The following is a 23,848-nucleotide window of genomic DNA, read 5'->3' on the forward strand; positions in this document are numbered from 1 at the left end:
TGGTCCGGCCGCATCCTCCGTGCGCCGTCGTTTCTCGTCCACATACACCTCATGTAATTGACACAGGGCGTATATGCTATTCTTGTCGACAGGGCACTCCCATCCCGTAGCTTCCCGGACGCCTTCCGCGGTGTTTCGGATATCGTTGGAGTCGGTTTTCTCGGTGTTTCCTAGCACCTCCGGCCAGAAAGACGCCTTCGCTCCCATTGACTCCCCGACACATATTCCCGCGGTTGTCGCATAGTTGCTTCTTGCTGCTAACTCCTCCTCGAGCACCTTCTTCATGCCGCCTTTCCGGAAGTTCGGTCGGAGTGGCTTCCGAGAGTCCATCGAATGAATCCGGTTTCCCTCGTAGTAGATGAGATCCCGTCGTAGCGCCTCCTTATGGTCGTCGCAATCCCTCCGATCGTGTTCGGCGCTATCGCACCATATGCACCGTCGATCCGTATATTTGGAGCTTGCGGGGCGGTCATCCGACTTCTTCACCATCGCGATCTTTAGATTCTCCATCTCCTTCAGCAGCTGCTCCACCGTAGACGCGTCGACCCCCTTCTCGGCCGTAATCTCCCGAGCCCTCGGTTGATGGTCTTCCAGTCCCGTTCTCGGTTTCGGAATCGGTTCCGAAACCCTCTTTTCTTCGTTGGCAAGCCATTGCCCCCTCTTCGTGTACCGCGCGACGATATCCCGCACGCTTTCCCATGTTTCGGTGAGGCTGCTTTCGGTGGTCGTGTCCTCAAGAAGCACTCCGAGATCTTTCCGGTCCCGGACGTCCACAGCTCGCAAAAACATGATGACTTTGTCCGGTGCAAGAATAGTTTGATCTCTCGCGGACAACCTCCCGAACCGACTTTCGAATGTCGAAAACACTTCGAGGACCTTCAGCCCCTTACCTGACGTTTCCACCCAATCCTCGAATCCCCTCCGCGTTGCCTTGGAGGAGTCCTCGATGGCAAACGTGGTCTTTAACGCCTCTTCGAATGCTTCCCACGTCGGATTTTGTTGTTGCAACCCGTGGATACTCCCTTGAAGCCCGTCGGTCGCCACCCGGTTAAAGGATGTCACTTGCAGTCCTTCCGAAGCCCGGCACCGGAGCATCTCCGCCTTGTAGTCCTGCAAATATCGCGACACATCCTTACCATTAAATTGCCCGTTGCGTTGCACGAGCCGCTCTACTGATGCCGAAATCTCCGACATCGTGCGTTGTTCTTGAAGCATCCGTTCGAACATCGCCATCATATTGTTAGCTTGTTGAGCCTCCATCTCCTTGCCACCCGTCTTCACGTCGGGTTCACCAACTGTGTCGTGCCTTTCGGCTCCGGATCGTTGCGTGAGTCGGGTGGGAACCACAGAGGTCTTGGACTAGGAGAAAAGAAGTTCGTGAGATAGAGATTAATTATGAGTAAATAGCAAAAAGAAAGATAAGAAACTCGTGAATCACACGAGTATACTATATTAATTAGTACTTAGGGTGTTAAGAGAGAAGTAGATGTGTAAATCGTGAATCCCACGAATAATTTTTGTATTGATTAATACTTAATCCAAATAATCAACAACCCTTTATATATTTCTCTCCTCCTTATATAAGGAAGGAAGAGCTAAGCATGGCTTCATGCTTTTTTTTTACAAAAAGTGTTCATGTCCACTATGTGATGCTTTTTTATTTCCTAAGTATAGGGCTCATGCACGCTAGATGTGCATGAGTTATTTTTAGTGTCTCGTGTTTTTTTTCTTTTTCATATATTAAAAAAATACATGATTTACCTTTTAATAAAGGTATGCATAAATAAAGGTCTTATACGTATTAAATCTATATTTAAAACACTTAAGATAAGTTAATGTAATGGTAAGGTTGGGGTTTGTCAACGTGGAGGTGCAGAGTTCGAATCACGCCCTGCGCAGTAGTGAGTATTTCCTATTTTTTACATTTATGTCTCTTTATCCGGCTCTTCCTTGCCGGTATGCCGTTTTCTTCCTTGCCGGTATGCCGTTTTCCTCCTTGCCGGTATGCCGTTTTCTTCCGGTTCTCACCGAGCACTCCATTCTCTATCCGGAGGGACAAAAATATAATTTCCACATAGTGTGCAACCTACACTACGACAGCGCGGATCGTGAGGCAGAACCGTTGGGGTTCTGGACCAGAAGGATTTAGAGTCGATACAAGCTTTGGCGAGAAAGTACTTAAGATAGATTGGGAAAGAGAGAAGTTGAGATTACACGATTGAGAGAGATTGATTGAACTTTTAACTTTAGATTTAAGAAACAAGTTACACGATCAATTTGATAACGAATTTCTTCCTCTTAATTTTCATAAAAAAAACCGTGTTTTTTCTCCTCCCCCTTCCCTCTTTTATAGATGCTCTCATGCATATGATGCATGTGAGGGTACAAGACATGCATAAATTGCATGTTTGCCATTTGGCGCTTATGTATTACATGTGGTGCATGATAACCATGTCACTCATTTTAGTTCTCATGTATGAGAATTTACATGTAAAAGTACAATGATAGAAATATAATTTCAATTAAATAGCATGGCTTAATGGTAAGCCAATTGACTCCTTACTTGGAGGTGCAAGGTTCGAATCCTTACTTGCCCTCCTTGTATATGTAAATATGTATATATATTTATATATTTATTTATCTAGTCGTCGGACGCCGGATGCCGTCGGTTACTGTTGCCGTCGCCGGATGTCGTCGTCGGATACCGGTGCATTGTCGGATGCTGTCGGTCGCCGGATGTCGTCGCCGGATACCGGTGCATCGTCGGATGCTGTCGGTTACCGGTGCCGTCACCGGATACTGGTGCGTCGTCGGATGCCGTCGGTTACCGGTGTCGTCGCCAGATTGCCGTCGGATCACCGGCTCCATCGCCGGTCCGGTTTTGGTTGCCCAAAACCCTTTACGAGTAGCTAGCCCACCTCCACTCTTAGTTCAAGTTACCTTGAACTCTCTATGCTCCACACATAGACACAAAGATAACATCTTTTGCTCCACCTTATATATGATGAGAGCTGTATTTGTCGTGCCTATGTGGGATATCTCACAATTTTCTCCTTTCCTTTTACAAACTTTATACTCTCATATCTTGACATTTAGTTGTCCGTTTCTCGTGTAATAAAGTGCATTCGAAACCTCCATCATTTTGTACTTAGATATTAAATCTATTTAAAATGTTATCTTCACAATTATTGTACTACGTGATTCATACTCGATTTCGTACGTTTTATAGGATTTTCACACTATTGCCGAAAATCTTCACGACAGCGCGGTAGATCGGCTCTTCGCGGCTTCGTTGTGCGGTTGCGTAATCCACACGTTATTGCGTAGTGTGCGCGGTTTGCGGAATCCACGTTATTGTGTAAGTCTTCAATACTCCCCCTCAAGCTTGGTAGGTCAGGGATCGTCAATCCGAGATCGGTCATGAATTGACACAGCTTGTAGGCTCCTAAGGCTTCAGTGAAGATGTCGACTGTTTGAAGATTTGTGCTAGTGTTGTAGGTTGACATCGCCAGCTAGAACGCGCTCTCGGATGAAGTGATAGTGCACTTCGATGTGCTTTGTCCGCGCGTGGAACACCGGGTTCCGAGCCAGATAGATACTGCTCATGTTGTCACAATAAAGGGAAGTCGGATCCTTGATGGGTACACCCAGATCCTTCAAAATCCTCTAAAGCCATACGGTTGCGCCCTTGCATTCCGCCTCCGTACTCGAAAGAGCGACAATTGGCTGCTTCTTGCTACTCCAGGATATTGCTCCGTTGCCGAGGGAGGAAATAAATCCGGAGGTTGATCTTCTATTGGCTTTGTAGCCAACCCAATCAGCGTTTGTGTACTCCTCGAGTCGTATTGGCATCGCGGTTTTGTAGAGGATGTCGCAATCCATTGTGCCGCTCACGTATCGTAGAACTCGCTTAGCGCAATCCAAGTGAGTATCACGCGGTGTTTGCATGAATTGGCTAAGGAGACCGACCGGATAACTGAGATCGGGTTGTGTGATCGTGAGGTAGATAAGACTCCCGATGAGTTGCCGATACTGAGTCGGCTCACACACTTTGGTGCCGGAGTTCGCATCAAGTTTGAGATTGCGATCGAGCGGGGTTGCCGCAGATTTGCACTCAGCCATCCCGAACTTGTATAACAAGTTGAGGATGTAGTGTCGTTGAGAGATCATGATTCCGGCCGGAGTCCGAATTACCTCGATGCCGAGGAAGTAGTGGAGCTCCTTCATGTCCATCATCTCGAACTTGTCGGAAAGGAGGGATTTGACCTTATTGATTTCAACAAGATGCTCACATCCAATGACTAGGTCATCCACATATAAGATGATGACGATCGGACTTGCGGAATCGCTTCATATGTAGAGGGAGTTGTCCGATTTTGACATACGGAAGCCGATTTGATGAAGATATTGCGTTATCTTCGAATGCCAAGCACGTGGTGCTTGCTTGAGGCCGTAGAGTGGCTTCTTGAGTCGGCAAACAGCTTTCAGATGGGTGCTCGAGTTGAAGCCGGGTGGTTGGATCATGTACACCTCCTCTTCTAATTCGCCTTGTAGAAAGGCGTTCTTGACGTCCATTTGATGGAGGTGCCACCCTTTGGCCGCGGCAATCACAATTACGGTCCGCATCGTCGTCATCTTTGCCATCGGGGCAAAGGTCTCTTCGTAGTCGACACCATGCGTCTAAGCGTATCCTTTCGCTACGAGTCGAGCTTTGTTGCGGTTTACGGAGCCATCGGCGTTATACTTCACCTTGTAGATCCATCTGCATCCGATCGCCTTTTTGTGTGGTGAGGTGGGAACGAGATCCCATGTCTCGTTCTTCCGTAGTGCCTACATCTCCTCGTTCATTACTTCGATCCATTGTGGGTCCTTCGCGGCTTTCGAAAAGGTTTCCGGCTCCCGAACTGTCGCTACCTTCGTCATAAAGGCGTAATGGTACGCCATATAATCGTTGTAGGCGAATCGGCTTACGGGGTTCTTTTCACGGGTGGATCGACAGAGCTTTTCATTTGCAAAGATGAGGGCTTTCTTAGCTCCGATTGGTACATCGAAGCTGCCGAATTCACTGTCGAGTGAGTGAGTCGACTCATTGTCGTTGAAGCGATCGTCTTCGTATTCCGACATTTTCGCCTTGCCTTTGTCCATCTTCGGGCTAGGTCGTGATGTGCTTTGGTCACTCAAAGGCTCTTGTGGTCCGCTCAGTCGGGTCGTGATCTTCATCCTCTATCTCTTGTTCGGCGGAGTCCGGGTCGAGCAGTGTCGGAGTTGGAGTTGTCTCTGGTGCGTACCAGGATGCGGACTCATCAAACACGACATCTCGACTTACTCGAGATTTTTGAGTTGAGGGGTTGTAGCACTTGTACCCCTTTTGCTCCAGTGAGTATCCTACGAGGATACATTTCTCCGCCTTCGGGTCAAGCTTTTGACGCTTCTTGTTGAGTATGTGCACATACGCTATCACGCCGAATATCCGGATGTGCGATAAATCTGGCTTCCTTCCGAAGTATTTTTCGTGCAGAGTGACCTCGTGCACGCCGAATGTTGTGCACTAGTTCATTAGGTTGACGGCCGTATTTGCAGCTTCGGCCCAATATGACTTGGGCATATGCTTCTCGTTCATCATGGCCCGTGCTACTTCGAGGATGTGCCGATTTTTGCGCTCGACTACTCCATTTTGTTGCGGGGTGTGTCGGCAAGTGAATTCTCGCCGAATTCCTTCCTTTCGGAGATACGCCGTGAAACTGTCCGAGAAGTACTCCTTGCCGCCATCCGATCGAAGACAACGTACAAGTCGACCCGTGGCTTTCTCGACTTCATTCTTGAATGTTTGGAAGTGTCCGAACACTTCGCTCTTTTGCCGCATCGGGTGGATCCAAGTGTGCCTAGAAAAGTCATCGATGAAGAGCACGTAATATCGACATCCGCCGAATGTCGCCGTTTGAGCCGGACCCCATACATCGGAATGAATTATGTCGAGTACGCCTTTGCTCACATTCCGCTCCTTCGGAAATGGGTGTCAGTGTTGCTTGCCGAATTGGCACGCTTCGCATACACCTTCAATCTCCTTCTCTTTGCTCAACCATTTGGCCAACCGAGACCAAATTCTTCGTGATGGTGGGAACATGCAAGACATTTTTAATGTATGTTTGCTTACCTCTTTCGCCAAACGGGACATTGTCGATGTGCCGAATCGGGTGCGTAGTGTCATCTCCGGTTTCGACATAACCGGGTCGCTCCGGCTCTCGAAGTTCGAGAAACCATTCTTTGTGGGATGTCATATGGTTTGAGGCTCCGGAGTCAACAAACCATACGTCCTCCGGATTGAGGGCACTAGTTGAGGTAGAGGCCGACATAGAGTTTGCTCTATGTTTCATCATTAACATTCCGCCACGGTCGGCGTTACGTGTATACATTCCGCCACGATCTTCGTAGTCGGAGTTGTGCCCGTACTCTTCGTAGTTGGAGTTGTCGTGAGTTGGAGTTGTGGAAGCCGATTCACGCATCTTCTTTCGACACTCTTCTTCGTGGTGGCCGAGCTTTCCGCAATATCCGCATTCGGTTGCATTTTGATGGCTCGGGCCGGAGTGGAAGCTCCCCCTTCTTGTGAAGGTTCCTCGTTGGCTTCCGTTTTGCGGCCGAAATTGGGAGTTGTTATCGTAGGTCGGACCTCGTCCGCCTTGTCCTTGGCCGAATCGGCTTCTCGCTCGTCCGCGTCCTCTTCCTCCGTTCGAGTGCGTGTAGAGCATGTGGCCTTCCGACTCATTGCTCATTGTACGCACGTGATTTTCTTCGACCAATAGCATTGATTGGAGCTCGAAGAAGGAGGGAGATTTCTCCCTTGCTAGAACGGCGATTCGCATCGCGCCGAACCGTGGTGCGAGGCCACCGAGGCATATTTGCACCATCTCATCATCATCAATACTTACACTTATTGAGCCGAGCGAGTCACAAAGTTCCTTGATCTTCAAGGTGTATGTCGTGATGGACATGTCCCTTTGTTGAATGTTGTTCAACTCTTGGCGGAGTTGAAGCTTCCTCGCGGTTGTGTTGGCGGCGAAAATCTTTCGTAGATTTTCCCACGCTTCCTTCGGCGTCTTGGCTTCTCGAATGTCACGTAATCGAGCATGTGGTCGTGAACACATGTCGCCAAACAATACATCACGTGGCTTGCGGCTTGCTCCCATGTCGCGTATCTGGGAGCCGCTTCGACGGGTCGGTCTTCATGCGCTCCTTTGATGTAGCTCCAATAGCCTTGTCCGACAAGGTATTGGTGCATCTTGTACTCCCAAGATGCGAAGTTGTTTCAATCCAACTTCTCGGTAGGGAGATCGCTCCCCATTTGAGTATTCATTATGTCGATTCTTCTTCTTCTTCTTCTCTCTTCGAATGCGTGCTATGTAGCGAAGCTACGATAGCGATGAGCCGGTTCTTGGTCGTCGGAGTGGGCACAACACACAATCACGATGAGGCGAATGGGCTAGATCAAGCTCCCAAATCGCTCTGATACCATGTAAAGAATCGGATATGATTCTTGTGAAGCGGAAGAGATGTGAGTTATGTGTGTGTATGAGAGAGTGAGAGAGAGTGAGTGAGAGAGACAAGGAATAATACATAGAGAATACGCAAGGTAGATTGTATTAACAAAGGAGAAAGACTCAACATTATACAAGGTGGGAGGAGGGTGCTTTATGTAGTCACCATCTCTCTTCATTAACTACAAGACTCATGGAGCATGGGGAATGTGAAAGCTCATAAATTATGTGTCATAGAATATGATTCTTTGACTCATACTAAATGTTAGAATACAAAGTGGTGACATAATGGTGACTCTTGACCGTTGGAGTGTCACTTCACTCTCAAGGTGAGTTCACACACTAGACCAAGTTGAGCTTGATTCTCAACACTAGAATAGTGGCACGAGACGACAAGCAATGAAAGGTGAATCCACCAGTTGATGAGGTTGAGGAGGACTGGATCTTGTACGTGGTTGAAGGCAAGCTAATTGAGTGCTTAGAATGGGATCCTATTGAATATAAGTGGAAGGGAGAACAAGATAAATCAATAGGTTTCTTCAAATACTCGACGCGCTTGGGGAGAAAGTTATGTTGGCATCGTGAGAAGTGCGCCAACAAATGGGTGCATGTAGTTGTCGATTTAGTCTTCGTGGATAGAACCAGGAGAAGGATATGGAACTCATCCCTCCCCGAGCGGGTTAAAGTGTTTTTCTGGTTAATCACCCATTGGGCTATTCCAACAGGAGAGTGGCTTGGGAAAAGAGGTGGCATGAGTAGTTGCAAGGCCTGCAGTGTGAGCTTGGAGGACATCACACATTGTTTGTGGTGCTGCCCACGAGCCCAAGAAGTTTGGCTGAGGAGCTTAAGAATCTTGGCTCGATTCGGGGTTGAGGTTCATGTATCGAGCGCAACAGTCACTTGGTTGGCCACTAAATCGGTTGCGTGGTTTCAAGGGTGGAATGGAAATAGTCCTTTAAAGGTGATGCATGGAACTGTACAACTAGCGCAAGGAGGTTCATTCTTCATACAGGAACGCTACGTGGACATATGGTTATTAGTGGTCGGCCTTACAATTTGGCAAGTGTGGGTATTTAGGTGCAAGGAGTCTTTCTCAAGTAAGCGAACCCCATCGGCTAAGAATTTAATGATGATCTAGTTTAATTTTATTTCTACGTTACGAGGAGAGTTTGAAAGTCTTCAAGGGCCCTCAAACACAAGTGAAGAAGCTAGAGCTCGGTTCCTTTTGAAATGGAGCGGTTCGTCGATGCTGCAGATGGTGGATGGTAAAACGAAGTGGAATTATCAACCACCACGGTGGTTGTTACCTCCGAGTGTACCTAACATATAGATGGGTGTTGCCATGAGAAGAGAGTGGAGGATGTCAATGTTGAATTCGGGTTGTATGAGGCTCACATGGAGGGTATGTGTTCAGGTAATGCTATGCTCAGGAATGATGTAGTGTTTTGGAGTTGTTTTTGTTGTTTCCTTTACACGTATTATTTTCTTTTTGACATGCAAGTTGGCTTGTAAGATAGGAGTTGTATATTATCCTATGTACATTGCTTTAACTAATGGAAGTAGTTTTTTTGGGAAAAAAAAAACTTAAATGTATTTGTTTTATTTTTTAATAAAACAAAAAATAAATAAAAATATGTAAATAAATATAATAAATAAAAGGTTCCCATAAATTTTCATATTTTTATCTCACATTAAAAAGGGGACCTCACACTAATAATATTTTTAGAATAGATATAAAACTTAAATGTATTTGCTTTATATTTTAATAAAACAATAAATAAATAAAAATATGTAAATAAATAAAAGGTTCCCATAAAATTACATATTTTTATCTCACATTAATAATGTGATATACTCGGAATGATTTCCCCCAAATAACCAGTACCTCAGCGTCTGGTTTTCATCTTTATTTATAACACTCTATTCTTGGTTCATACTTGAACTAACCATTCGAATCCTGGCAAACAATAAGTTTGTTACCAAAACTGCCACATCATACATATACGACAATAATAATCTTATAATAGATGAAAAACTTAAAACTATTTGTTTTATTTTTAATAAAAGAATAAATAATAAATAAAAAGGTTTATTAATAATACATTAAAAAGGGGACCTCATATTCTTGGGGTCATTTGTATTCTCGAATATTACGAATGTCGAATAGCACGAATATCACGCATGGGTCAATCTATGGGTCTATCAAAATGCCTGATTGGATTTATGTATGATAATCCTTTTTTGCAACCTTTTTCGCTTTTAATTACTGTGTCACAGCATGTGGAAGCTGAGCATTTGATAAAGAAGTTTGCTGATGAATCTCCTACATAGATGGACATACCTAATGCTTACTACATATTTTCATCATTTACTAGATGCCATTGCCAAATGCAGGGGTTCAACGCATGACCTCTCTCTCTCTCTCTCCTCCTCCTCCTCCTATTACTACTGCATTCCATGGAAGCTACCCACCATCTTTGATAGGAAGGAGAGAGAGAAAGTGATGATATGATGATGACATTCGAGAGAGTCAGAGAGGAGGCCAGAATGGCCCCTGAGACCAAACCTCCATCCATGAGAAGGAGAGGGGTTTGTCTGATCTGCCACAGCCCCAGATCAGAAGTCCTTAGGCACCAAAGCTATGAGCAGTCTTCATGGACCGCCAAGTTCATCAATATGTGGAGAGATAAAGGAAAGGCATGACTGATAGATTATTTAGTAATGAAATTAGAGGAGATTCACATTTTATGTCCATGCTCAAGGCTTGTGTCATTAAGAAGGATGTACATAAAGGCATCGAACTGCTCGGGAGAAATAAAGGAAATGCACAAAATAGAGATTAGCAATGGAAATAGAGAAGATTCTCATTTTGTGGCCATGCTCAAGGCTTGTGCCAATAAGAAGGATCTTCACAAAGGCACGCTAATACATGCTGAAATTCTAAGAAGTGGAGTACTTGAAAAGAGCCCATATGTAGCTAGTAGTTTAATAAGTATGTATGCCAAATGTGGTGTCCTTACAAAAGCGCAACAAGTTCTTGAGGAGCTCCCGATTCGGAGTGTAGTCTGTTGGAATGCATTGATTTCAGGTTATATACAACAGGGGAATGGTCATAGTGCCTTGAAATGTTTCAAAAGGATGCATAATGAAGGCGTTTCTCCAGATGTGGTCACCTTCATTTGTATCTTGAAGGCATGTGGCAACACAAGGTCTATAGACGAGGGCAAACAAATTCATGATGAAATTGTGACTAGGAAATTGCTAAAGAAACACATTCTTCTTGGCACTGCATTGGTGGATATGTATGCCAAATGTGCTATGCTTGTGAAAGCACAAGATGTACTTGATGAGCTTCCTGAGAGAGATGCCATCTCTTGGAATGCTTTGATTTCAGGATATGTACACAAGGGGCAAGCTCAGGAAGCACTAGACTGTTTCCAACAGATGCAAAGAGAGGGCCTGTCACCTGATAATGTCACCTTCATTTGCATTTTGAAGGCCTGTGGCAGCATGAGGTCTCTAGAAAAAGGCAAACAAATTCATGAAATGATTGTAAATAGAAATTTTCTATCCAAAGATATCATACTTGGCACTGCTTTGGTAGATATGTATGCAAAATGTGGTATGCTTGCAACATCACAGAGAGTACTTGAAAGTTTGCATGTACGAGACATAATTGCTTGGAATGCACTAATTGCAGGGTATGCTCATCAAGGATTAAACCATGAGGCATTGAGCTGCTATGAACAAATGCAAACTGAGGGTCTTTCTCCAAATGCCATCACTTTTCTTGGCATTTTGAAAGCTTGTGGGGGTGCAAAGGTAATAAAGACGGGTAAATTAATTCATGAAGAGATTGTCAAGAGGAACTTGCTATGGAAGGATATTGTTCTGGGCACTGCTTTGGTGGACATGTATGCTAAATGTGGCATGCTTGCAAAAGCTCAGCAACTGCTCAAAGAGCTTCCTATTCGAGATGCTGTCTCTTATAATGCACTAATTGCAGGATATGCTGAATGGGGGAAATTTCTTGAGGCATTAAACTGCTTTGAATCTATGCAAAATGAAGGCGTTTCTCCTGATGTAGTCACCTTCATTTGCATATTGAAGGTGTGTGGTACCACAGGGTCTTTAGAGAAGGGCAAACAAATTCATGAGAACATTGCAAATAGAGGATTACTAAACAAAGATGTCGGCAACGCTTTAGTGGATATGTATGCTAAATGTGGTTTACTTGAAAAAGCTCAACAGGTACTTTGGGAGTTTCCCGTTGTAGATGTAGTGTCATGCAACTCAGTAATTCTAGGGTATGTTCAGCAGGGGCAAGATGAGGAAGCAATGGAGTGTTATGCATGGATGAGAACTATGGGGCTCTCTCCTGACTCCGTCACTTTTACTTGGCTCTTGAAGGCATGTGAAAGCATAGGAGCTATAGAAAAGGGCAAAGAAATTCATGAAGAGATTGTGAGTAGGGGCTTCCTGGAAAAGGATATTGTGCTTGGCACAGCTTTGGTTGATATGTATGCCAGATGCGGGGTGCTTGACAAAGCCCAACATGTTCTCGAGGAGCTCCCTATGCGAGATACAGTCACTTGGAATACATTAATTGCAGGATATGCCAATCAGGAGCAATGCCATGAAGCACTAGAATGTTTTGGAAGAATGCAGAGTGAAGGTCTCTTACCAGATGTGGTAACTTTTCTTTCCATTTTAAAGGCATGTGGCAGTTCAGGAGCTTTAGATGAAGGCAAAAGAATTCACGATGTGATTGTGAATAAGGGATTCCTGAAGCAAGATATTGTGCTTGGAAATGCTTTGGTGGATATGTATGTGAAGTGTGGCATGCTTGCAAAAGCACAACAAGTGCTTAATGGGATTCCTGTTCGGGATGGTGTTTCTTGGAATACACTTATTGCAGGGTATGCTCAGCAGGGGCAATGTTATGAAGCACTGAAATGTTTCGAGCAGATGCAAAAAGAAGGTATATCTCCCTACGCAGTTACTTATACTTGCATCTTGATGGCTTGTGGAAGCATAGGAGCTCTAAACAAGGGTAAACAGATTCACAGAGAGATTATGATGAGTCGAGACTTGTTGGAGGACATTGTGCTTGGAAATGCATTGGTGGATATGTATGTGAAATGTGGTATGCTTTCAACAGCACAAGAGGTGCTCGAGGAACTTCCTAATCGAAACATAGTATCTTGGTCTGCACTAATCGCAGGGTATGCTCAACACGGTCAGGGTCACGAAGCATTGGATTGTTTTGAGCGGATGAAAAGTGAGGGTATACATGCAAATGTGGTCACTTTCATTTGCGTCTTGAATGCCTGTGGCTGTGCAGGGGCCATAGACATGGGCAAACAAATTCACGAAGAGATTGTCATTCAAGGCTTGTTAGAGAAGGACATTGTGCTCGGAAATGCTTTGGTGGATATGTATGCAAAATGTAGTATGCTTGCGAAAGCGCAACAAGTTCTCGAAGAACTACCAATTCGAAACATTATCTCGTGGAATGCCCTAATTTCAGGTTATGCAGAGGAAGGGGAAGGTAATGAAGCACTGAATTGTTTTGAAAAGATGCAAAATGAAGGGATTTCTCCAAATGAAATTACACTCTTATCAGTTTTGAGTGCCTGCTGTCATGCTGGTCTGTTGGACCGAGCAGAACTGCTTTATACAGATATGAGCAAAAAGTATGGAATTACTCCAAGTATAGAACATCATACTTGCATGCTTATGATACTTGGATCTGGAGGGCACTTCGAGAAGGCAATGGAAGTGATTAATGCAATGCCATCTTGTGATAATCTTCAAGTTTGGCTAGTATTATTAGGTGCTTGTCAAAAATGGGGAAATGTGAAGCTTGGGAAATCTGCATTTGATCAGGCAATAAGGCTAGATAAAACTTGCGGTGCAGCGTATGCCCTTATGGCTAATATCTTCGCAGCTTCTGGCATGCAAGAGGATGCACAAAAGGTTGAAGCAATGAGATTAAAGCATGTTGCGTCTTACAATAAGGAGGAAATATCACATGACTTGTGAATGAAAATGTTGATGCATATTTAACACTGTAAAGATTGAATTACAAATTTTGACACATTTTTAACTTTGCAGTGATAAGATGCACAAGTTAAAAATTGTTGCTGATCATTTGGGTATCATGATGAGTTGCATTAACTGGGATTATTGTGACACATAACTTTCTAAACAAAGATGGATTGTTTAAAGCTTTGCATAAAAGGCCCCTAGGTTCTATAAAGATGAGACGTAAATGCACATTTGCCAATCATGACAAGTTGCATTACCTTGGCATCATTGTCAGTCATCACCTTTAGACTATTTTGTGCTGGAATGAATAGAATGCCAACAGAATGTAAATTTGAACAGCCATTGATGGCAATGAGGCCTTGTGTTTTTTGCGTGTATGACATCCGGGTGATATGTATTTGCATGCATGTACTGCTTTACTTTTCTACTAAAAGCAATGCATACATGGTAGGGGTCTCTCACACACACCTCCATAAAACCCTATATATGTCTGACATTGTAAATTTACCTCCCTCCAACATTTATTTGAGCTCAAAAGACAATAACAAGAGAGTTTCCCCCAACCTATATGGTGTATCTCAATAAGATTAGTGGGCATAGCACTTGTACTAGTAGTATTAGCTAAGATTTTAAGCAATATGCAAAATATTTGACATACGATCATTAATGATTGGTATGCTTCACACAACTTTTAGTTGATTTCTACGCAACTCTTAAATATGGGGGAAAAGTTTGGTCGCCTAACGGTGTAGGGTCTTACCACAACACCAACATTTGACATGAACTTGGTTGGTTATGCAAAGAATGGCAAGTATGTATTCACATAACTTTTGGATGAGATGCTCTTACACCACACCTAACATATGTGTACGGCAATAGTTTCATAGATAATTGGGAATTGACTATGAGGGGTTCAAACTAGAAAATCATTTGGGGAAAAACTTCTAGCACCATACATGAGTGACATATGATAATGAGCTTTAAAATGCCATAATTGGAATGACGGACTAGGCACTCGAAAAATGTGAAGTACTTCGATCATGATCAATATACATGTAATGAAGGTCTTGGATGATGGGTGTCATGGAGGAGGCAACCTTTGAGAGAGGGTGTAGTATCCGTGTTTCATAGAATGCTAGACAACTACAGATTTTGCACCACATCGGTATGGGTTTCTGTTTGGGCGCCAGGTTTGAACTAGATGCTAACGAGAATCCATCCCCGGTTGGGCACAGGAATTAGAACCCAGTTCAGGCAAAACCCCGAATGTGCACTCATGAAGTCGGGAACAACTCCCGACGAAGTCTTGAGATGTATTGCATGCCATTAGAAAGAAGCGAGAAACAAGAGGAAACTTGAGAAAAGTTGTTGCCATACATACATATACTATTATACATACACATATACATATACTATGATACATATATGATATACTGTATACATATACATATACATAGATAGTCTATTAGATAAAATTGGGGCCTACTTTTGTAATTGTGTGTAAAGTATCAGGCTGCCTGATGAGGTTTCAGTGACAGAGGAGGAAGACAGAAAGAAGAAAGAAGGTATGGCCGTGGCTACACGTTACTGCAGCGTGAGGAGCTACTCTCCAGCCATGGCTATGGCCATAGCCCCTCGTTTCTCAAAACCCCACTTTTCCTCTTCCTCCTTCTCATGGTCTCATTCTCTCATCCACTCTCACCACGCCACCGTTGCACTTCATGTATTCAAGCTTTTCTCCACCTCTTCCAAAGTTAGCATGAGCTTGAAGACAGGAATTGTTGGCTTGCCTAATGTTGGGAAATCGACTCTTTTCAATGCATTGGTACATATCTTCCTCGTTTCTTATTCTTATTCTTTGGAAAGGCCCTATTTCGTTTAGTAAGAATTGCAAGAACTTTGATTTGGACACATTGTAAATGTTGTTGGTATATATACTATTGACCCTGGGCTAGATCAGGAAGGCAGCATTTTGTGGAGCTTCGAAATATGTACTGATGAAGATGCAAATGTTTTATTGTATATTCATGTTATATGTGCTAGAAAGTACACAGTGGAATGGGCGAGGAGAGAAGTTAGAGAATATAAGAGATAGAATGGATATGATCAGCTAATCAATATCATAACTCTACAAAACATCACAGGCTCAACTATGTGTAGATAAGACGAAGTGGGGTCCAAATTGTGTCTTGCTTATGATGCATACATCATATATGGATGCTTTCACATTATGGCTGCTTTGTTCTTGAGATAGGCCTTTCCTAGCGTTTGCGAATCCAGACTTTTCAATGCCATGGAATATCTCCTTTCAGTGTCTCTCTTTCTCTTTCTTTTTCTTTTTATTGGGAAAAGAAGATTTTGTTCACCATCACTTTGAAGTACAATTGTAAATGCTATTTGTTGGAAAATATGAGACGATAAAATGATTAGTGAACTTTGATCATGTTGTAATGATAGGGTCCAATGACAATAGTAATAACATTGAATGTTGAACTGGGCTTTCAAGGTTTCACGTGACTGTTATATAGTGATCAGTAAGTTTCAATCACACTGCACCATGGCTTAGTCACAAAAGAAAAGGCATGATGGCAATGTTAATACTCATCAAATATTATTCGTAGGCTAGAACTTTGAAGTGCAGGTGTAATTGTCGTTGAAAAATATGAGACGATGAAGCTGTTAGCGAGCTTCTACCATATTGCAAGCTGGTTGTATCATATGAGGCAGGAAATAATAGTAATACTCACCAAATATTGTTTACCGAGCAGTTAGAGGACTTTGGAGTGCACACATAACTATGACAATATAATTATGTGATTAGTGACCTTTAATTAAAACTACATAATCATAAGAGGTATGGTGCAATGATAATAACAATGCTCATTGGATGAGGTGGGTGCACAACTGATTACGTGCTAGATCATTGAGCAAGTACAATGGAAAACGTAGATTATTATGGCATTGCTAATCTCGACAAATTGATCCTCTTCATACCCTGTTTTCTTGTTTCTCGTTTTTCTTATCCCTTTAGAAAGGAACTGTGGTTTAAGAGAATTTTGATGTGTGAATGTAATGGCTGGTTGGACAGGTTTATGTCTTTTTTGAGTGCGTCAGACATTTTGAACATTTGTAAAGAGATAGTTTTTCTTGGAATCATTGCTTTGAGCCAGAAGTTTATTCCAGATAGAATATTTATGAAAAATGCCATTTTGGAACAATTTCATTCTGATCAGGTTGAAAATGGGAAGGCTCAAGCAGCAAATTTTCCATTTTGCACAATTGAGCCCAATGTTGGAATTGTAGCTGTGCCCGATCCACGGTTAGATGTACTTTCTCAGCTAAGCAAATCACAACGCTCAGTTCCAGCTAGTGTAGAGTTTGTTGATATTGCTGGGCTTGTTAAAGGGGCAAGTCAAGGAGAGGTAACATACATGACGAAAAATTGAAAAAAATATGTTTGTTGACTGCTGTTGATAATATCAGTAAACTCTGTTGTATTTTTATAGGGATTGGGCAACAAATTTCTTTCACATATTCGAGAAGTTGATTCGATTGTCCAGGTTTCTAAACTTGTTTCTGAAGCTAGTATTTAAAAAATATGGTGTCAAATGTGTATGCGCCCTTCAGAGTAACTGCTAACCAACTACTTTTAAGGTTTTCTAAATCTTTTTCATGTAGCTATCATTTAAAAAAATTTGATGTTAAATTGTTTGTGCTCCCTAAAGTGTAGTCTGGAAGAATCAATTTTCCTGGGCATTGAATTTTCTATGAAAATAAACACGACTCGTGTTTTGCATGGACTATTTATTACTTAGTTTAATTTCAGGGGTTGCCACCAAGCATCACTTATCAAACTCATAGTGTAGAAATTGAATGAAGCTATTAGAAAGAAGAACTATTTAACTTGGGCCTTTGTATATAATTGATTAGTTCCACTCTAGTTGGGGTTCCAGAGTGACGTGATAGTATTATAAAAGGTAATGTGCATGCACACATTTACATTTTCTTGTTTGGTGTGAACAAGTGCCAACTACCCTCACTCATGCGATCAACAGAAAGGGGCTTGACACATTGAGCTGTATCTGTATCTGCTTGCTTAGGAGTACATGAGCTAAACCTCACGTTGTATCAAACCCTTGGTTTTAATCATGCTTCAATCCTCTACTAATAATATACAGCTTTTTGTTTCCTCCACTGCGTTCTCTGTGTTAAGCATCTTTTCTGCTGAATCTAATAGATCAGAATATTAATGATATTTAATAGAACATTGTTCTCTTACAACAACAGTAGGTGCATGTGCATACACTTTATGGGTTGAGGATACGATTTCTAACTTGAATCTACTTCCATTATTAATCCAGAGTGAACAATGGAATGGATGGGGATGGAATAAATATTAGAGTAGATAAGACGAGAAAGTTTCACTATAGGACGTTAAAACTACATGGCCAATGCAAGTGCATTTGAGGATAGTTATGTTCTATTCTTATATCCACAAACTGCAGGGCCTTGTAATCATCTTGATGATTTCATTTCAGAAATTCTTGAATAATTTTGTATACCAAATATAGTAGAAAAAGTACTGGTTATCTACAAAAAAGTTGATAACTTGCGCTCAATCTTGTATTATTGAGGATTCTACTCAACATATAATTGCTATTTTAGCTAGGGAAGCCATTGTAGTAGCAAAACATGCACATTCTGCTCATAGCTTCCTCATCTGCACATGAATGCTTGTATAATGTTTGCCATATTCAATCTTGTTGATAGAAATCCATATTAGGCATACCAAAACTAGACCCTGTAGCAGTAGCAGCAGCAGCTGAGTGTTAGAATCAGTATTCAGAAATTCAACAATTTGATTTTGAATGCAACGTATGAAGTCACAAGGCTGTACCCCTTGCTCTGTGGGAGATGTGTCAATGGCTGCAGAGCTGAATGCTGTAACATATTATGTCACAAGGGTGTACCTCTCGTTCGGTAGGAGATGTCCCCTGTGTCAATGGCTGCAGAGCTGACGTGATAACTGCAATTTTTGGCTTAGACGCACTTACTAGTAGTACTAATTAAAATAACATGAATTAATCCTATTCTAATTTGAAGCATCATGCGTTATTGATCCGAATTTCCATCTTCATACACAGGTTGTTCGCTGTTTTGAAGACGATGACATAATACATGTAAATGGAAAAGTGGATCCTGAAGCTGACATTGATGTCATCAACTTGGAGCTCATCTTTGCTGATATTGCTCAGGTAAGTGCTCGTCCATGGAGTGAGATACTGTATTTTTGTAGTTACACTGATTATTGATCACATTCAAGTTTAGGGTTTACAGTTTGTTGATGTTGTTTGGAGTGCAACTATGGGAGCAAGTAAGCTTTTAGTTAAAATGTAAAGAGAGAGAAGAAGGATGAAATAAGAGAAGAAAAAGTAGTAAGAAGAGTAAACAAGTAGAGATGAAGGTTAAACGAGAAAACTTGTACTGAAGGATTAAGAAGGATGGTAGTCCAAACTAGACGAGCTCTTTAATGGAACTAACTTCTCAATTGAAAATGCAACTCATTATAAATGAGAGATCCTTGTTATACTTTGTCCTTAATCATATTATCCCCTGTTTAGATTGTTGGGCACTAAAAAGTAGCAGTCTTTCCTTATTGTAAAGATGTGGCTCCAAACTTTTAGGTGAGCGTCATAGAGCATGCTATAATGGTGGTCATTATAGAATATGTCTATCATTATGTAACAATGATTGTTATTGATTTATCTAATGCTAGTTTTTTATATTCAATAGGAGATACCCTAGTCATGAGTATTTGCTCAGGGGGGAAAGTAATTTTTCTGGCATCTATGGATGCCTCTTCTTATTTTATATTGAGGAACAGCAAAGTCAATGGCGCATGCAGGACGAACTCATTTAGTATAAATGACTCATAAATGACACTTTCTGTTGCATCTGATGCACAAGTGTGGACCATTTCTTTGAACGAGGAATTCCAACCAGCCATTGAATGTTTTCAAAAAGCTCTAAGATGATACTATTATCTCTTGCTCACATCATTGCACCCTCTTCATCCAAAGGCACATTTCATTCAAGGAGAAATCCAACATTGCATCATACATGGAAGCTTTTACAAAGGGTACCTCAAGGTAAGGCATCTCCTCTATAATCAACTTTGAACCAGAGGATATCTCTAGTCTTTCCTAGAGACATGTTTCAACAAAGTATCCAAGAAAAGTCAGCAAGAATTCCTCAAGAAGCCTGCTAATTGAATCAGCAATAAACATCTATAAATACTTGTGCTTAAAGAAACTCTAGTTCGCTAAACAAATAAGCTGTAAAAGATGTTCCCGTTACACAAACTTCATAAAGAGTATGCGGACTTACAAAACATATCCCAAAACCTATGATACGTTGGAAATTTCCTAAAAAACTACTTTCGTTTTTAGCTGAATTGCAATTATTTAAACTCTAGATTTTCTCTTTCATAGATACAAATTTTTGTGCACATCTCATAAGAAAAACGCAATCACATATAAGACACTTCTTTTTTTATGATAATGAGACTTCATTACAGTACTTTATTCTTCTCCCTCACGAGTAAGTAATTATGACAAGGATATCTCCAATTAGTATCATTAGAGAGCTCTATAATGTCAGTCATCTTTATATAATCATAGACATATTCTATAATAACTATCATTATAGCATTTTCTATGATAGTTACCTAAAACTTTTTGGGTCACATCTTTACGATAGGGAAAGCCCACCACGTTTTGGCACCCAACATCTGAATAAGGGACAATAAGAATATGAACATAACACAACAAGGTATCTCCTATACAATGTGTTGAATTTTCAATTGAGAAGTTAGTTCCACTAAAGAGATCATTTAGATGGACTCTAGTCTGGATTACATTGCTTCTTAATTCTGAATTAATATGAAATATTCTTATTTAACTTCTTCTCCCCTCATTTTACTCTTCTTACTATTTTTTCTTCTCGTGTCACCCTTACCGCTTCTTTACGAGTTAACTAAAAGCTTTCTCTCTTGGTAACATATTGTTTTCTAGGTTAGGCATGAAGTAGGCCATAGCAGCCTTTCTCCCAAAAATAGGCATGTAATTTGTCCACTTGTTTGAACATTGAGGCAACCTCAATACATGTTAGAATTGAGGTCATAACATACCCACAATTCACATAAAGGGAATGGCAGCGATGCCTGTTTTCGTCATATCAGATATTTTTTGGACTCTTGAGGATGCTAATACATAATCGTCATTAGCATCATATAAGTAGGCTCTTAGGATTCTTTATGATTTCATTCACTTTATCCATATCTTTAATATGGTCTTTAATTTCTGGATTCTCTCTCTAGAATATTTTGATCTTGAAAAATTGCAGCTCTCAGCCTTTTTATCTTTTGGCTTATGCTTGGTTATGTGTTACATGATTTGTTTTATTGTCAAAAACAAAGCTCGTTTTATTCTTTCTGTTATTCGAAGCACACAGATAGATAAAAGAATGGAGAGAATAAAAAAGACAAGAGCGAAAAATCCCCAGGACAAAGCAAAGGTTTGAGGAAACTCCAATGCTTACCTTACACTTATTAAGCATGGTCTTTTAATTTTTGACAATCGTTTTAAGTGTGAAACAGGAAGAGATGGAGATATTAACACTCACAAACATAAATAATGCCCTATTAGAAGGAAAACCAGCTCGGTCTGTGCCATTGACCGATGAAGAAACAAAACTTGTGCAGCAACTTTGCTTGCTGACAATGAAACCTGTGATATTTGCAGCCAATGTTGCAGAAGGTGATCTGGCTGACCCCTCTAAGAACAATCATGTAGAGAGAGTTCTCAAGCTGGCTAGTGAGATGGGGTCTGAGGTGGTACTAGTGTCTGCACAGGTAATGGTTACTACTACTGCTAAATTAGTTTGGAGTCATTGAGTTTCTACACCTGTCTGTAGATAATTCCTGGTTGAAACTTAATCTAAATTTTTTTTGCAGGTAGAAGCTGAACTAACAGAACTAGATCCAAGTGAGAGATTAGACTATCTGAAATCCTTGGGTATTCCTGAGGGTGGTTTAGGTTCGTTGGTACGGTCAACATACAATCTTTTGGGTTTAAGGACATACTTTACTAGTGGTGAAAAGGTACCATCACATTTTCTTGTAAACATCTGTTTATAGCCAGCCATATTAGAGAAACTTTTTCTTTTCACGTAATTGAGGTTAGATACAATTTATGGCAATTGAATGTGGGGTGGGGTGGGAATTATATTCTTGTATTTAGCTTCGGTATTCTGATTTTTAAATTTTGCTCCAGGAATCAAAAGCATGGACTATCCGAGCAGGTATGTTTATACTATTGATTGCACATTTTGATGGGTTTTTAATATTAAGCAAAACACCTTATTGCTGGTTCAGGAATGACAGCACCCCAGGCTGCAGGTGTTATTCACTCAGATTTTGAAAGAGGTTTCATTCGGGCTGAGACAGTAAGGCCTTTCTTAACACCATCTCTTTTCCTTCATGTTATATTCTACATCACACACCCGCTGTGATTGTCTTCATATTGAGTACCACTGCAGTTTTCCCATTTGCTTACTATATTACTTTGTAGTTCTGCTTTCAGCTAACTGAGCTTTTCCTGTGCATGGACAAGCATAATTATAATACTTACGGTTTCTATACTGTGTAGACCACTTTTTCCTCTTTAGAGGCTTTAGTATAATCGTTCTTCCTTCCTTTTCATGCATTTAGCCCAACATCAGTTTTTCATCCTTTTTAGCTTTGCTGTAGGCCACATTTGCTTTTCATCTAAAGTCAAATGATTGATTGTATGTACCATTTTGGTCTCATTGGCCACACTGCCGTTTATATGTATTTAACTTAAGATTGTTCTCTCATACATGTTTTCAGCTAGCCATCAGTTTTCATACACTGCACTTCTTTTTCATTCATTTAAGTTAAGATTGTTCTCTCATACATGTTTTCAGCTAGACATTACTTTTCATAGTTCCTTCCTTTTCATGCGTTTAAGTTGAGATTGTTCTCTCATGCATGTTTTCAGCTAGACATCAGTTTTCCACCTTTTTAACTTTGCTGTAGGCTACATTTGATTTTCACCTGAAAGCAAATGATTGATTGTGTGTACCATTTTGGTCTCATAGGCCACACCCCCCTTTATGAGACTGATATTCATTTATTTCTCTATTCAATACCCCATATGTGATCAATAATAACCCAAGACAGTTGAGGAATGGAGTATACTCACAAGAAATTATTCAGTTCTAGCAGCGACCTAATAAACTTTACCATTCTAGGGTCTTTACAATGGCAATATAATCCCCCAACAGTCTACTGGATGTTTGTGTGCTCTGTCGTAGCAGTCTAGTAGGCATACATATTGTTTTTGTAAATACTTACAGCTCTTTGTAAATGTATTAGAGATAGGCAGGCATTGTGCATCTTATGGTTTCTTGTATGTTACAGTAACTAGGCCATGATTTTTTTGTATATATTTTAAAGTTTTTATACAGAAATATAGTTTGTTTAACATGAGTGATTATAAATGTATGTATTCCTGATGCTATATTCGGCACATCTGCAGGTTGCATATAATGACTTTGTTGCCGCGGGTTCCCTTGCAGCTGCTCGAGAAAAGGGATTGGTAATTGAAAGCCATGAAAAATGTTCTTTCTTGCTAGTATTTTGTATCTAGTAAAATCTGATTTCCTGTCAATTCTAATGCATATTTGCCAGCTGAGGTCTGAAGGAAAAGAATATGTGGTACAAGAAGGAGATGTCATGCTCTTCCGATTCAACGTGTAAGATGAGCAGGCAGATCTGTTCTGCTTTACAGTTTTGACGATAACTCATATCCGAAGCTTCATCAAGCCTCAATTAATTTTCAGTCATTGCCAACATTCTGTATATATATTGAGGTTTAATCCATTTAGTTTGTGCTGAGCACATGATACTTACAATATTTTAGAGACCTGCAAGAAGTAAATCACATGCATATAATTTATTAAATAAGCCCAGGTGAATGATGAATTCGTGCAGTTTTTCCAATTTCCTTCTTCTTTTCGGTCTGCTGGACGAATGATACTTCACAATATCTTAGAGACCTGCAAATTAGTGGTACATTACATACATATAATTTTAGGTGAATGATGAATTCGTGCAGTTTATTCAATTTTCTGTCCTTGTTGCACTTGCACGCAATACAGAATTCCAATGCAACTAGGTACAT

General features: G+C 41.2%; 2 protein-coding genes across 2 annotated transcripts; both read left to right on the forward strand.

Moving 5' to 3' along the window:
- Nucleotides 1–10,033: 10,033 nt before the first annotated feature.
- On the forward strand, nucleotides 10,034–14,047 carry LOC147863277 (pentatricopeptide repeat-containing protein At5g27110-like). The gene has a single exon (XM_087320825.1). It carries the CDS (start codon nucleotides 10,254–10,256, stop codon nucleotides 13,575–13,577), a length of 3,324 nt encoding a protein of 1,107 aa, XP_087176951.1. The 5' UTR covers nucleotides 10,034–10,253; the 3' UTR covers nucleotides 13,578–14,047.
- Nucleotides 14,048–15,121: 1,074 nt separating this feature from the next.
- LOC147863278 (GTP-binding protein-like protein) lies at nucleotides 15,122–23,579 on the forward strand. Its single transcript, XM_087320831.1, has 11 exons — nucleotides 15,122–15,408; nucleotides 16,817–17,005; nucleotides 17,090–17,143; nucleotides 18,728–18,838; nucleotides 21,096–21,158; nucleotides 21,241–21,495; nucleotides 21,598–21,744; nucleotides 21,917–21,944; nucleotides 22,018–22,088; nucleotides 23,204–23,263; nucleotides 23,356–23,579. Exons 1-11 carry the CDS (start codon nucleotides 15,151–15,153, stop codon nucleotides 23,422–23,424), a joined length of 1,305 nt encoding a protein of 434 aa, XP_087176957.1. The 5' UTR covers nucleotides 15,122–15,150; the 3' UTR covers nucleotides 23,425–23,579.
- The last annotated feature ends 269 nt before the right edge of the window (nucleotides 23,580–23,848 follow it).

Source organism: Azolla caroliniana, unplaced genomic scaffold (assembly GCF_043228905.1).
Source record: "Azolla caroliniana isolate FFs.n. ecotype wild unplaced genomic scaffold, voAzoCaro1.0.p SCAF_6, whole genome shotgun sequence".
In the NCBI taxonomy this organism is placed as follows: Eukaryota; Viridiplantae; Streptophyta; class Polypodiopsida; order Salviniales; family Salviniaceae; genus Azolla; species Azolla caroliniana.

Bases quoted from the DNA above. Each gene is read 5' to 3' on its own strand.
- LOC147863277 (XM_087320825.1), top strand. From the start codon at position 10,254: ATGAAATTAGAGGAGATTCACATTTTATGTCCATGCTCAAGGCTTGTG.
- LOC147863278 (XM_087320831.1), top strand. From the start codon at position 15,151: ATGGCCGTGGCTACACGTTACTGCAGCGTGAGGAGCTACTCTCCAGCC. The intron at 17,006-17,089 runs GTAACATACATG...GTATTTTTATAG, and splicing joins AAGGGGCAAGTCAAGGAGAG to GGATTGGGCAACAAATTTCT. The intron at 21,745-21,916 runs GTACCATCACAT...ATTTTGCTCCAG, and splicing joins ACTTTACTAGTGGTGAAAAG to GAATCAAAAGCATGGACTAT.